The following is a 15,921-nucleotide window of genomic DNA, read 5'->3' on the forward strand; positions in this document are numbered from 1 at the left end:
GGACTGGTTGAATGTGTGATCACAAGTTTCACAGATTTCTGGAGGGACTGTTTGATAAAGTACACCCAGGTTTGCATTCAGCGCTGCCAAAAAAACGGGGAATCCATTGAAGGTTCTGCATCACACACTGGTGTAATAAGCTCCTACTGTAGCTGTGGAGGAATTCAGCATTGTATAATGGAGCTTTATTGGCTCTGTGAAACTCTGGTTGGAACTCTGTGGTGTTTCTATACGTCTCTGCTCTGGTGGCCTTTAACCACCATTTGCCTGGTTTTCACCTGACGCAACCATCAAGCTAAAAAAAAATCCTTTAATCTGCGGCAAAAAGTTGTCACACTGAGTCTATCAATCCTCATCTCAGCAAAGTAGTAGGGGATGGATTACCCATGATGCATCAGCCATTACCCTTGATGCAGCAATCATTACACACAAAACACCACTCGACAATGAATGTATGACAAGAGCTGGATAGGGCGCCACTGCTTAGCCTTGCAGCCGATTTTACCCAGTGGTCAGTCACAGTGTTGCAGCACAAAAAATCTTCCCCTTTGACCAACATTGTAAAAGAGACATCTGTAAAACTGTTGACAGGACACCTCGAACAGCAGACAAGTTTGATTATGATTCTTTCTGTTATGAATGTTTGATCCATGGAGGTTTTAAAGTTGTAAAACCTTCCTCATCTTGTGGGCCGAGAAGGAACCCGGGTTTAGAAACTTTTTTTGGGATATGCACCACCCGAACAATTCTGACAATACTGAATTGACGCCACTTTTTGCCCCGGTATCCAGCTCTTATAATACATCCATACTAGGGATGGGCATGATTAATTGATTGATCGAAAATTGATCGTTAAGAATTTTGATGATCTTGTGAACATTTTATTGATCAAACCCTGGTATCAAATAGAGGTTGTGTAGTGTGAGTCTTGAAGCAATCAAATGAATTTCACTATGTGGCAGCAATGAGACATCTTACCAACGGGGGCGATATTTGACAGAGAAAACGGCTCAGCTACCCATAAGCTGCCATACATATCAAACGTAAACATGAAGAGGTCAAGGCGAAGTTTAGCGTGGGACCATTTCAAACTAAAATAAGCCAGAGTTCATTGTAAACCCTGCACCTTGGCCAGGTTCCCAAGGCTAGCACGACAATGCCTCTGCATCCCAAGTACTTCAGTCCCCTCAGATCGGCTGTTTTCAGCTGCTGGACTAACTGTCTCCAGGCTGCGCTTACTGATCCCTGAGCATTCTAACATGCTAATCTTCCTCAACGAGAATCAGTAGGCTGGAGTTACTTTACTTTGTTAAGAGTGGACAGTCACCACCGCTGCAGCCTTTAGGTGAGTTACTCTTGTTGTTTTATGTGGCTCTAGTTAAATAAGCATAATTGTGAAGTAACACTATCTCTCTCACTCACTCTCCCTCTTTCTCTCTCAGCTGGGAGTCGTTTAATATTATATTTCGAAAAAAACTGTCAGTCCTGAGTAATATTCTGTTTTTTGATTAAGTTATTAGATTTGATTGTTTTTTGGAAGTGTTTCTAAAAGAGGCTCAATTGTATTTAAGAGCACGTTAGCGATTGCTATGTTAAGAGGTCTGCCTCGGAGCTTCGGGCTCAGCTGCTTTTACAAGCGCCATCAAGCGTATCTTTTTTGTTAAACAGTCAAACATTAACTGTCTCGTCTAAGAGGATTGTTGTTGGACTAATAATTATTGGAATAACACTGTAACACAACACTGTATTTTGTATATTCCTGGCATTTTTAAGATTAAAAAAAAGAAGAAGATTAAATCGATAATTGATCGTTAATTTTCCTGATGATCGATCAAGGAAATGTATTCAAATGCCCATCCCTAATCCATACACTCGCCTCCAACTGCTGGAGCACTACCCAAACCCCTTGCTCCATCAGACACACTTCCCTGCTTGGACATCATCACCTTACCCAGCCCACCCACCACCAGTAAAATCATCCTCCCAAAACACAGTCAGTTCAACGGTTAACTCTCCAGACAAGCACAAATCGACTGATGCGCTTAGAGAGTAAAGTATTTATTATATTGACCACACCTGTTTCAATGATGGAGATCTTGAAAAGTGTACACCCACAATTTTGGATAGAGTGGCCACACTGTGAGCTGTTATTATTTATATTCAAACCAGTCAGATGTCACTGGGCAGAACTAGGGGTGGAATTGGGGTGGAGTTTGGGCAGAGCCTGGTTTACGTTATAGCAGTAAGTGGCTTCAGTTAGCTACTGAATGGAAACACAAACTTTTGAGATATTAGTAATTTGAGCAAAGAATGACTTTCCTGCCCAGACTGTTTTTTAAGAAGCTGAAGAAGTGAATTTGTCCAGTATTTCACAAGAAAAAAAAAACTATTTAAAAAACTAAAATTAATTCTATTTTTTTAAATTCTCATACCGTTAATCATCTTTTATACAATCATTTTTTTTATCTTGGGATCTCCACATCATATTCCTCAGTAAACCTGTGTTTGGTCTTAGAGCCAAAAGATCATCTACGGTTACATTTACACCTCTGATCAGGTACAAACATAAAGATCTCTGTTCTGTCATTTCATTTGGTTTGAAATTAGTAACAGCCCGCTGTGTCACCACTCTTCTCTACCTGACATCACTGCTTTACTTCTTGCACAAACATCAATGAGTGTGACTGACGGCTGATGGTGTGAACTTACCTGGAAACAGTGCTGCTCTTCCCAGATCCTGTGGAGTTCATACTTCTTCCTCTTTCTTTATATTGACTCCTTTTATGATCGGCTGCAAGACCAAAATTACTACTACACACATACACACAAACACATGATAGAGAGAGGAGAAAACAAGTTACCAACAAGCTGGAAATAAATGCACAATTGAACTTCATTTGCTGAACAAAGAGAGGAGAAGAAAATTATTTACCAGGATTCAGTTTTCTTGTTAGTGGGCTGAAGATGGTTGGCTGTGGACACAGACAGGTAAATAAAGATTACTCATACATCAGTTTTTGTTTTTTTTGGATAAATTGTTTAGTCTATTCAATGTCAGAAAATAGGCAAACATGCACATCACAAGTTCCCTCAGAGCTCAAGGTGACAATTGGACTGCATGTTCTTTTCATTAGTCAGTGTCTGACTGGCTATTGACTAATGAAATGGCTAACACTGTTCATGTTAGCCATTTTTTGTATGAGAGGGAACTTATTATGGCAAATCATCATCCATCAAGTCAATGACATTTTAGTTGACAAAGAAGCTGTGGTTGTGACCTATTTAAATTTCTGAAAAAAATAAAAAATCAGATGTGGGCAACGATTCAGAAGTCTGGAACCAGGCTAATTCAACAGTCCAATTATATAAAACGGAGAAAAACAAAAACATCACATGAGAAGCTGGAAAAAGAAAAATGTTTGTATATTTCGCCATTCTAGGGATGATTGGTCAGTCAGTCCACCACTTTGGTCCAGACTGAAATATCTCAACTACTGGGTGGATTGCCATGAAATGTGGTTGCAGACATTCATGGTGCTTAGAGGATGAAGACTAATGATTTAAGTCATCCCCTGACTTTTCCCATAGCATCACCAGCAGACCAAAGTCTCATCTTTTTTTTTTAAAGGTTTTTTTCAGGCACAGACGCCTTTATTTGATAGTTGACAGACAGGAAATTATAGGGGGAGAGGGGGTGATACATGCAGTAAAGGTCCTCCGGCCGGGATTTGAACCGAGGTCCGCTGCGTACGTGGCATGCGCTCTAACCACTCGACCACCTGCGCGCCCTCAAAGTCTCATCTTATCCTATGACATATCTTTACATCTAGAAGATGGACTGGCAGAAAATTGAATACAGATTTCTGTAAATAAGTGAAAAGCATGATTTCTCTTAGACAGAGCTGCTGTTATTATCCTTTTGTCCTGTAATCATACGTTTTATAAAGTGTAATGAGGCTGTTGCAATTTTACACTCAAAATAAACTTTAATTCTTGGTTCTTTCAGGATGAATCCTAATGACTCTTCATCAAATTTGAATTTGTCCAATACTTTGGTGTTTTTATGACCAAATACCTGCAAAAACTGAAGTAATCCCTGTCAGCCTCAGACGCTTTATTTTATTTAATGAGTTTGTCAGGAACTGTGCACATTAATAAACATTACTGTAAAAATACCACAATTAGCTCAAAGGCTAGTTGGGCTAATTCTGGTAGGCTAAGTTGGCAGCCTAAATCAAGAAACAAATTAAAAACACTGTTTGTAAGAGATGTCAGTTACAATAAATATAAAAAACTGACTGATATAAGCAGAACACAATAAAAGCAAAGTATCAGCACCTTACAGTAGTACTGCTATTGTGAGCATGTTAGCACGCTTACTTTAGCATTTAGCTAATGCACTGCACCGCTGTATGGCCTCACAGAGCAGCTAGCTTTGAACCTGCTCTTTAACGAACCAGTGGAGAACCTACCCTTCCCAGACCTAATTAAAGTGACTTGGATCTGAGATACAGGGTAATGATCTTTAACTGACCATTTGCTAAACGCCTCCTCTTTAGAGCGACTGTCTAATCATAGCTTAGCAACAGAACTCTGGCCTGGCAGTCCTGTAAAGCTTGTGGTAAGAACCATACTCAGCATTTTAAGAGTTTTGCTGATGGTGTCTTTTTTTTAAAAATCTTTCCCAAACTAAAAACACAAAGTGATGTGTACTGTATGAAATCATAAACTAACTGCATTAGTTTGTGGGCTTAGAGATTACATTTTTTTAATAAAAAAGCTTTGTTCATGACTAACACATCCACAGTGCAGTACTTTCCTACTCTGTGGCAGCTGATGCTATCAGAGTTTACACTTCAGCAACCTGTTACCTGAAATAGCCTCATATTTGCATAACACATAAACTAATCCTCATCCTAAAAGCCTCCTCTTTTGAAACAGTAAAAGTGAAACATAGTATACATAATCATGAAAGGGTCAAAGCTCCAGCAAGACCTGTAGTATACAGAACAACTTAACTGTTAAACCAACACATTTCAGCTTGTGGCCCTCATCAGGGTATTCAAAAAACACATTACAAACAGCATTTAAATAGGGTAGTTAAAACACACACACACACACACACACACACACACACACACACACACACACACACACACACACACACACACACACACACACACACACACACACACACACACACACACACACACACACACACACACACACACACACACACACACACACACACACACACACACACCTCCATCATGTCAATAGCTGTCCTATTTACATATTTTAAAAGTCCCAGTGAGAAGTCCATCCAGAGCAAACAGTCAACTCGAATCCAAGTAACATTCTTCTCTGTATCATGTCTTAGGGAAAATGTTAATCTTTCCATATTGTGAATTTATTTTACTATTTCTATCCAGTCCAAGATTGTTGGACACTCACTGCTCAGCCATTTCCTGGTTATTGCTTTTTTGCCACTTGCTAGTAATATTTGTAATAGGTATCTGTCTAGATATATAACACTGAAACTAAGATCAAGCTATAAGTTGATAGTTGATCTGATTGCTGTTATTACATCTACCCAGTATGAAGTGATATTTGGACACTCCCAGAATATGTGGAAGTGGTCAACAGACATATTACCACACCTTCTCCAACACTTTCTATATTCTGGATTGTTGGTCTGTAAGCTTTGGAGTTATGAAGTAAAAACTTTTTACAGGACTGTGTCCTGCAAATATTAAGCCAATCGTCTTCAGTTAACTGTATGTTAGCTTCTTTCTCCCATCTTGCTTTTATGTACATTGTAGAAAGACCCCTGTCCAGTTGTAGAGCGGAATAAATCCTGGAAATCAGTTTTCTTTTAGTCATTTTTACATGCATTAGTAAATATCCTGATCAGGCTCATTCCCTCCTCCCCATAGGTTTTAATGTTTTTTTCCATAATGATGTCTCAGTTGGAGATATCTGAAGAAATCTCTTTTCTCCAGAACATAGGTTTCTGAAAGTCGTTAAAAGGAGTCTAATCCAGTGTCAAAGGAAATTTTGCAGTATGAGGTGATACCCAAAGCTAACCAGTGTTTGAATCTGCTGTCCAGTTCGGCTGGTGGGAAATAAGTATCGTATGCTATCCAGCTTAATATTCTGACATTTCTATCAAATTTTGAGTCTCTAAGCTTTTGTGCCAGATGTTAAGAGGGGTTGCAATCCAGTTACTCACTTTACTTAAATATTTTTTTGGAGTTTTGTCTTCCAGTAAAGTCTGGAGAGGTACATTTATTCAATTCTGTTCCAAATCTTCCACTTTGCGTCACACTCCGGATCACGCCAACAGACTTGTAGTCATCTTCCAAACAGGGCAAGGCCATTCCACCTTTATCTTTAGGCAACTGTAAAGTCTGAAATCTAATCCTTGGTTTCTGTTTTCCCCAAATATATGACGATATCATCCTATTCCATTCGTTAAATTGGTTGGGAGGTACGTCAACTGGCAGGTATTGAAAGAGGGATAAGAGCCTGGGTAGTATATTCATTTTAATTACTTCTATTAGGTTATACATATTCATTGTATATAACGACCAGCGACTTCGGTATGTTTTGATATATGTTGAAATGTTTGTATAATTGTGGTCATAAATAGTAGTTAAATCTTTTGGTATTTGTACTCCAAGATATTTAATTGTGTTACCTGTATTCTTAAATTGACATGTCCTATAAATGTTCTTGTGCGGTCCCTGATTAAAGATCAAAGTTTGGCTTTTGTGTAAATTCTATTTGTAACCACAGTATGAGCCAAATTCTTTATTAAGTAATAGTAATTTGGGAAGGCTTATTTTGGGGTTAGTAATGGTCATAAGAATATAATTTGCGTACAAACAAATGTTATGTTCTGTTCTTCCAATCAGTATGCCTGATATATTTTCGTCCTCTCTTATTGTCTGTACCAACGGCTCAATAAAAAAATGAAAAAGTGTGGGACTAAGGGGACATTCCTGAAGACAACCCCTTTTCAGAGACACTGTCTTAGATAAGGACTCGTTCATTTTAATTCTGGCTGTGGACGAGCAATAGAGGAAGTTCAAAACCTTAATTACCTGATCATTAAATCCAAAATGTTTAAGATCCAAATATAGATAATCCCAACAGACTGAATCAAAAGCCTTATCGGCGTCAAGACTTCTAACTACAGATTCCATATTATTATTTCTCGCATGGTCGATGAGGTGGAGAGCCTGCCACACATCAGCTGTTTATCATTTCCTGGTGGTCTATATACATTCAATAATATGATTTCTCTATTATCAATAGACCCCTCGACCAGCAAGTAACATCCTTCTTTATCTGTAATTTGGAAGTTAATTCTATTTGAAATTAGTATTGCCACTACCCTCGCATTCCCCTTCTCAAATGAGGAGTAATATGAGTTTTTAAACCCCATTTTACGTAGTTTTTCGTGCTCTGTGCTCTGGCATCTATGCCAGAAGATTATGTCTTGTTTCTCTTTTCATTTTAGCTATAGTTTTTTGGGGTTATTTAGCCCATTAAAATTAAGAGTGATTACTTTATAATCCTGATGAAGCATTTCTATCAGTGTTCGAATGAGAAGTTTGACCAGGCACTCAAACGTCCATCTGTGTGACAAAATAAAACTATATAACTTGTGAACCCAGCATATTTATTGAACATTAATGACTTCTATCTTTGAAGTGTGAACTCAACTTTTAGGATGAGAGGGGAGTCCATTGACAAAGAACGAGCCCCTCCTGGTGTTAAACATCAGAGCTGTGCACATAGAAAACTAGGCATCAGTTCCCAGATATAAGGTCAGTTTAAATGAAGCATGATAGACATAGGAAAACTTTCCTAATTGTACAGTACGGTCCGATCTGGTGTTAAAAATGATCTTACCGAATTCAGTAGATTAAGCAGTCAATCATTATACAGAAAGTTCTCATGGAGCATCCTTATTGTGTCGAAACCCCTTGAGGTTCTCTTGGATGTGCTTGAGGCGAGCTGTGATTTTGCGCCCGCAGTTTCCCAGTTGGGTTGCCTCGGTGTTGCTGAAGATGTGTTTCGTGCAGGGGCCGCCGCCTCACCTTCATCCAGCATTAATCCTCTTTTCCACAGATCGTCCATCACCTCCTGTGTGCAGTTGTTGACAGTTGGACCAGTATCGAGGAACACTTTAAGTTTTGCCGGGTAGAGCGCCTGGAAGCGAATTTCTTTCTCCTTAAGCTCCTCAACCACTGACCTCCGGTTAGAGTCTTGTGGCGGTCTGGATCCGAGTGACCGGTGGCAGCGTTGAATGCCAAAAGGGGTGTCAGGGAGGGTCAGCCCCTTTTTAAAAAAAACTCTTCCAGGAATGCTTTCATATTATTGCCATCGGCCCCCTCTGGAATACTGTGGATGCGGATGTCATTCCTGTGTGAGTGTGCCTCCAGGTCCGTTAGATGGGCTTGGATGGATTTCTGAAGTTCAAGCCTCTAGGCGAGCACCTCATTAATGTCTGCATTACACTCCTCCATGTCGGCCACCCTCTGCTCCGTCTCTTCCACTCTTTCTGTTATTTCTTTCAACTCGGAAACAATAACATTTAGTTTTTGGTTTATTTCTCCTCGGAAGTCTTCTGGCCCAGCAGCTTCTATGTGTCAGTAGTTGCTATGTAACTTGTCTCACAAGCTGCCCGAGTGTCTCTGACCAATATCTTGAGTCATAGCTGACAGTCTAACCTCACCTATTGTAGGCTATAATATTCTACTCTAATATCTCAGCCCCATAATGAGCCGCTTTGCTTGAGACAGACATGTTTTAACATCTAACTTCACGTCTACAGGACTTGAAGCTTCACAGTGTATTTTACTCTTTGAGATCTTGTTTTTGTAAACGAAACTCGCCCACAAACGGGTGGAGCTTTATATGGGCGGTTTAGGGGTGCGGATTCTGATAATAATGATCACATCACACAAACTACCCAGGACTAGGTGACACTCATCAGGCTGAAATGAGCAATTTACAACAAGTTTGGGCAGTTAAGAGAGTTTGTCGAATTTGACTAGGAACGCTCATGCAAGCAAACCTCGCAATAAAAGAAGAGAATTTTAGGACAAAGATACAAAACTAGTGGGGACCACTAAGAAGTTTGAGTAGTTAATCTACTGTTATGACACAAGTTAACTCTCATTCTGTCCGAGAACTGAAATTCATCACGGGGGAAAGTGTGACTGCAGTTTTCTTTCTCAGTTCACAGAAACCTGTTGAGACCTGTCGCCCTCCCACTGTCTGTCTTGAGTGTATCTCTCACTCTTCTCCCCACTTCATTTCAGCTGAATTTCTTCATCTTCTGTCTTTGAATCCACAGTGCTTTCTTCTCTGACGGACAGCTGGATTAAAGGAGTCAAACCAGACGATGACTCGCCTCCTTACACTAATTCGCTCCCATCCACTTCGCTCTGAATCCTTTAATTCATTGATTCACTTCCGCCTTATTTTGACATTAACACTTTAATCCCCCCCCATCCTGTCCTGCCAATGTCTGACATCATCACAGACTATTAGGATCTGTTCATACATGACATCTCTAAAGCATACTACACCAGGGCATAAGCTACTTTTGTCATACTCAGCAGGGCGCTTACTGTCAGGACGAGGTGAGATTAAGGCTGATACAGGGGGTAGACCAGAGCCACTCAACTAAAGAGGCTGCTTCGGTTTTTTTCATCAAAAACTACACCCAAATTATTATATTTCCATCATAAAGTCACGTCCATGGAAATGTTAACGTCTAACTGTGAACCAGCTCCTCACTGTAGCAGGTGTCTTCTTCCACTTCAGTTTTTTTTTTTTTAGGGAAGAACTTGTTTTTCATCCAGCCAGGAAATAAAATCTGGACATGCTACTACTGGAAGATAAATTAATTGTTTATATGAAATTAAATAAACTGTTACTGTGTTGTAACTAAAATGTGTCGGAGACTGCCAGTTCCTGATCAAAATCTACAAACCCCCATGACCTGTCAGATCTACTCATTAGCATCTATTCAGTCTGACTACACCAGCTGACCACACACACACACACACACACACACACACACACACACACACACACACACACACACACACACACACACACACACACACACACACACACACACACACACACACACACACACACACACACACACACACACACACACACACACAACATTCCAACATGTCAGTGTTCAGTGCTTCAACATAAAGTCATTACAGGCTATTGTTCACTCAATAACGCGTACCCCCTCTCGCTATCAGAGCCATTACTTCGGTATTCATAATGGACCAAAGGAATGATGAATACAGACACACACACAGAATACCTACACCCAAACACACACACAGAAGACAGTCAATCATGCATGCAGTGTGTTTCCACACCTCTGTGACTGTTGACTTTTCCCTCGTGAAGAAACAGGAGAGAGGAATGACCAAACTGTTGATTCTGCTGACACTGTTGTGTTTGCCAGACATCACGCCTTGATATACACCCGTTATCTAGATGCACACTTATTATTTTAAAGGTTTTGTTGTTTTTTCAACGTCCCAATTTTTTTTTTTTAAAGAACGCTTTTCTAGCTGTGAAGCCGCAATTGGGTGGAGTGGGTCGCTCGTCATGAAACTTCAGTAGTTTATGAAGCCAAGCCTGCAAGCCAGTTCAGGCAGGCAACTCGAGTCTACCTCTTACATCCACATGGCATATTTTTCTCATTGTTACATATATTCAATGCATGCTATGCTATGCTGACACTTCCTGCAACAGCTGTCACTCATACAGCATTTCTAAAAGCCCTGCCTCCATCCCCAGCATCCACCTGTAGGCTCTCTGTCTACCTTTTTCCCCAGGGTGAGATCTTTATCGTCATCCCCCATTTGCTGCAACTCCTGAGCTTGGTTTTCTTGCGGGGAGTGACAAGGTCTAGGAGTGGGCAATATGGCCCTAAATTAATATCACATTATTTCAAGGTATTTCTGCGATAACGATTTTTTATGATAATGTGACGAAATTATCCTTGCAGGATTTTTGGCTCTGCTTTCGTACTCAACCAGGTGCTCCTACTGCTTCTTGCACTTTTTTTTAATATTGCCACTTCCACAGTACTGAAATTGCTCCCCTTTTTGGAACTGATTCGTCCACCATGGAGCTGGTAGCAAACAAAGTAACACATCAAAAATGTAACTGATATGATCACGAATGATAATGATATGTGACATTAGTTGGTTGACTGAAATTCTGATACGATTTGTAGTTGCTACTTGCTGTTGTCACCTATACATATTCTTGGCTTTTTGAAAATATTCAAAGTGATAACAGATGCTTTCTCATCAATACACCTAAACTGGAATTTTGAGGATTACAATTTTACCTGTAAGATCTGTGATGTCACAATGTCTGATTTGCACACTGATTTGTCAGTCAGTCAATTATAAGTCAGTAATAAAATCCTAATGCACTGCGAAGCATTTCTCCTGAATAGGGCTGGGTATCGTTTAAAGAATCACGATACCAGTACCAATAAAAGTACCCCTGAAGTGATACTGATACCAATTGAGTACTTCACTCGATACCAATAACACATTTTATACGGTGTAACAGGCGTGTAATGTAGCCACACTTTAGAGCGTTTAGGTGGCATCTTGGCTGCTGAGATGCTAGGCACGCCGACTCAAATTCACCACGACTTCACCACCACAGACGGGTTGCAGCTACTGTGACAGTGGGCCAATCACATGTTCCATTAAATCGAAGAGCATCTGTATTGATTGGCTGTGAGCAAGTCCATATAAATAGTCATATTTTCTAGCTCTGGGTGCAAAAAGGATTGATTGCAGGTATTGTTTGATGGGAGATGTTTCAATACTATTTGGTATCGATTTATTTTGGTTGATCCTGTAAAGGTATCGAGGACTAATACCCAGCTCAACTCCTGAATGACTGCTGACCATAGGCGGGGCTGGGGGAGGCTTCCAGGTTATCCAGCAAAGGTGACTGTGAATGACCGTGGCACCCCCAAAGAAACAGAACCGGATTTATTATTTATTTTGTTAATGAACATTAGTCACTAAGTCTCAGTCCACGCTCCAGATCAGTATGTGGCACTGGTGTTGCACCCCTTCATTCTTTGCCAATCACTGTTAAGAAGTGTACAATACTAAAGAAGCAGCGTGCGTTGTGGTTCAGCGTTATTCCAACCAGTAAAACTAGCATAGCGGGTTTTCTGTTCAAACTGGACCATTTAAGTGTCCCCAAACGGCCAAATTATTTTGGATCTGTAGCTAGCAGAAATTCAAAATCAGAGTCCTGTTTGACACACATCCAGAGTCACTGGAGAAAGGAGAGAAAAGAAGAGAAAGAATGGGAAGAACCTCAGCCAACATAGCTAATGTCAGTGCTGATTTGATTGTAACTCAATATTGACAAGAAGGACCAAGATGTCAAGTTCTTCTACAGCTGGTCTAAGTTAGGAGCCCTGGAAATATGGACTTTTAAGATCCGAAAAGCGGTTTTCAGACCCACAGTGGTTCAGGAGTTGGTTTTTTTTACGCTGGCTCACTGTGTGGGTGCATGTTTGTAGACTGCAGGAGAGGAAGCAATCCCAGAGTCTGATTCACAAGTGGTTTAGCCGACTTTGAAAGCATTCAGCCCCGGAGCTGAAAGCACCGAGGGGGCAAGCAGACGTGGAGGTGAAGACACAGCATGCGTTGCACTGATCTGGCCTCCTTTTCAGCCACACTTCCTCATTACCATGACAATTAGGTTTGCAGTTAGGTAATTTACAGAAAGGACTTGCAAAATGCACAGCCTTGCTTCATGTACAATGACACAGCTAAAAAAAGAAAGTGCAATGATTGAAATGACTGCCTGAGGAAATTTAAGCGGCAGCCCTGCTTACGCTGTATAGATGGAGAACAAGAGGATTCAAAATGTCAAAGTGTTCCATAAGTTGCCGACGTCAGTAAAAAAAATTAAGAATAAGCAGAACGCGGGTGGGAAAATTTTAACAATGAGCAGAAATCTCTAATCTTGTTTGCATTGTGAGTTTTTTCTCTTGTACTGACCTTCAGCTCCCAGGGAAAGGTCATCTTCAAAGCTGCAGCCGTTTTTCAGCACTCCTGTTCTCACACAAACACACACACAGTAATAAAGTTGTGAAATCCTTGCAGTAACATATTAATAGTAACATGGGGAAAGAAAAAGTTCTCAGCCAATTCTGATATATAACCCAAAATACTGACTTTAAAAACAAGTTATGATGACTAGTTTATCAGTGGAACAGGTTAGGATCTTCACAATATGACACACACACACACACACACACACACACACACACACACACAGTAAGCAGAAAATGTGAATTACCTCTGCTGGGAGAAGCACTGTGATCATCTAGCGAGGCTCCGAGGGGAGTCCTGGATGAGAGAAAGAGAAATAGAGAGAGAGTTATATAAAACACCCACACCATAAACTGACCATTGAAAACAAGTCACACTCTAGAACACACAGACCGCTCTATCAGTGTGGTCACATCAGCTCCTGTTAACCCCAATAGAACAGGGCAAAACACACTGGCTGTGCCGCTTTCATCATATGACCAACCACATACAGTAGGGGAGGTCAGTGGTAGTATTACATCATGCTAGCCTTAAACACCTTTAGCCTGAGATAATACAACTAGCTGCGAGATAAGGTAAGGCACAGTGCTGACTAAGCTAGCTAACAACAAACCAGGCTACAGCTTCAATTCCAGCCTAACTACTGGTCAAATAGGGTAATTATCCCACCTTAAGTTTCAGTCCATATAAAGCAAACTGTCCCATACTAATTGCTGGTTGAATTAAAGTGAACAAGCTAACCCACTGTATACTGTATATGACACTAATTATTCAAAGCCAATATATGGTCAGGTTTACCTGTCGCAGGCTAATTCCTGGGTGTGCTCCCAGGTTAACTACTGACCAGGCAACGCTATCACAATCTATCACAAACTATACCAGAGTAATTGCTGGTTGAATTAAAACGAGCACGATAACCTATTGTATGTGACACTAACTATCTAAAGTCAATATATGGTCAGGTTTACCTGTCGCAGGCTAATTCCTGGTTGTTCAATGCTTCCAGGCTAACTATTGACCAGGCAACGCTATCACAATCTATCACAAACTATCCCAAAGTAATTGCTGGTTGAATTAAAGAGAACAAGATAACCCAATGTATATGACACCAACTATCCAAAGCCAATAAATGGTCAGGTTTACCTATCTTCCTGGTTGTGCAACACTTCCAGGCTAACTACTGACCAATCAACGCTATCACAATCTAACAGGCTAAGGCTAACTATCCTAGGCTAACTGCCTGTCTCACTTTGGCAAAGTATCACAAGTTATCTGCTAAATGAAATATGACTAAGTATACCAGGCTCCTTTTAGTCTGACTAAAGTTAACTATCCTAGGCTAACATGGGCAGATAGCCTTGAATTTAGTCATTTGAGAGACACTTATTTTCCAAAGCAACTTACAAGGGAGGCAAGACAGTAGCTTACAGTACCTTTACTTTTACCTTTAGTCTGTCAGGTTAAAGTTATTAGATAGGTTAACAGACAGCCTTAACCTGGATGGCAGTCGTACCTCAATTGTAAGTCACTTTGGGTAAAAGTGTCTACCAAATGACTAAATGTAAAATTTAAGGCTAACTGCCCATCAGATAAATGGTAAAAGTTCTGGTCTAACTGCCTGTCAAGTAAAGGCAAACTACCCCAGGCTAACTCCTGGTAAGGGCAGGCTACTACTGACCAGGCAAGGCTCAATATCTCAGGCTAAATCCTGTTTTTAGTACCTATCCCAGGTGTTCTACTGACCAGACTAGCCGTCCCAGGCTAACTATAGGCTTGTTGACAGCGGCAATAAGCTATTGGGTCTGAGCTGCCGTCTGCAGCCAGACACTGGAAACCCTGAACTGTTACACAACCTGCAGCTTATCAATGGGACAAACTTCATGCCAGCCTTCAACAATCACACGCTCAGACGCTTGTATAAGGGTGCGCAGACGCAGTGCTCCCCCAGCAGCCATGTTGGCCCCGGGGCTCTGGCCTGCAGCTGTTGCTACAGTAACCCGTTTCTTCTGGTCATGTTCCCGCAGTGATATTATGGAGGACACGTCAGCACAGGAGAGCTTTTGAGTGACAGCAGCTCATACTGTGTGTGTGTGTGTGTGTTTGCGTGCGTGCGTGCTTGTTTGTGTGTGTGTGATAACAGTGTTGACTCAGCAGAAAAAAAACCCCTCCTCTGTTTACTCTACTTTCTTTTTTTAACATCACTTTCCTTCTTCTGTCAGCTTCTTCCTGAGTCTTTCTTTCCTTCTTTCTCCAGCTCTATGGGCCCTATCTCTGGGCGTTGGTCTACTCCTTTTTTATGTAAGTGTGTTGTGTGTTTTACATCTAGGCGTTCACTGTATCAGTTCTACGTCAGCAGCTGATAATACAACTCCTAAACACACACACACACCTTAAGACACCAGGCAAAGATATCAATAAACAATTAAATAAGAAAACCATTTAGCCAGCTTTCTACTGAACCAGTCAGTCAGGATTTAAAAGGGCCACACCGTGCATTAATTAATTCTGTTTACAGTTTTGTGATAGATTTTCTTCCTTCATTGGTTCATTGGACATTGGTTTCAATTGATTTCTAAGACAGTGAACTTGATCCTGTCAGAGTCAACATTTAGTCATCTTATTTTGAAAAGTCTACTTTAACACATGCCAATAAGGCGGTAGGATACATTGCGCGTACTTTAATCAGGTGGTAAATGGATACTGTACCTGCATTCACTCAGCCAGCTGGTGATCTTGTTAGGAACCCGCCCTGACAGAGGGACAG

At 40.7% G+C, this 15,921-nt stretch overlaps 1 protein-coding gene across 2 annotated transcripts in view; it reads right to left on the bottom strand.

The window, feature by feature from the left end:
• The window catches only part of itprid2 (ITPR interacting domain containing 2), a 56,685-nt gene that overhangs the window by 26,340 nt on the left and 14,424 nt on the right, over nucleotides 1-15,921 (bottom strand). For both annotated transcript variants that reach the window (XM_062431403.1, XM_062431402.1), the window contains exons 4-8: nucleotides 15,864-15,906; nucleotides 13,405-13,454; nucleotides 13,104-13,157; nucleotides 2,933-2,972; nucleotides 2,710-2,811 (exon numbers count right to left, since the gene is read on the bottom strand). In XM_062431403.1, coding sequence (XP_062287387.1) covers nucleotides 2,710-2,811; nucleotides 2,933-2,972; nucleotides 13,104-13,157; nucleotides 13,405-13,454; nucleotides 15,864-15,906 — 289 coding nt within the window. The remainder of the gene's footprint in view (nucleotides 1-2,709; nucleotides 2,812-2,932; nucleotides 2,973-13,103; nucleotides 13,158-13,404; nucleotides 13,455-15,863; nucleotides 15,907-15,921) is intronic.

This window comes from Scomber scombrus, chromosome 13 (genome assembly GCF_963691925.1).
Source record: "Scomber scombrus chromosome 13, fScoSco1.1, whole genome shotgun sequence".
Taxonomy (NCBI): Eukaryota; Metazoa; Chordata; class Actinopteri; order Scombriformes; family Scombridae; genus Scomber; species Scomber scombrus.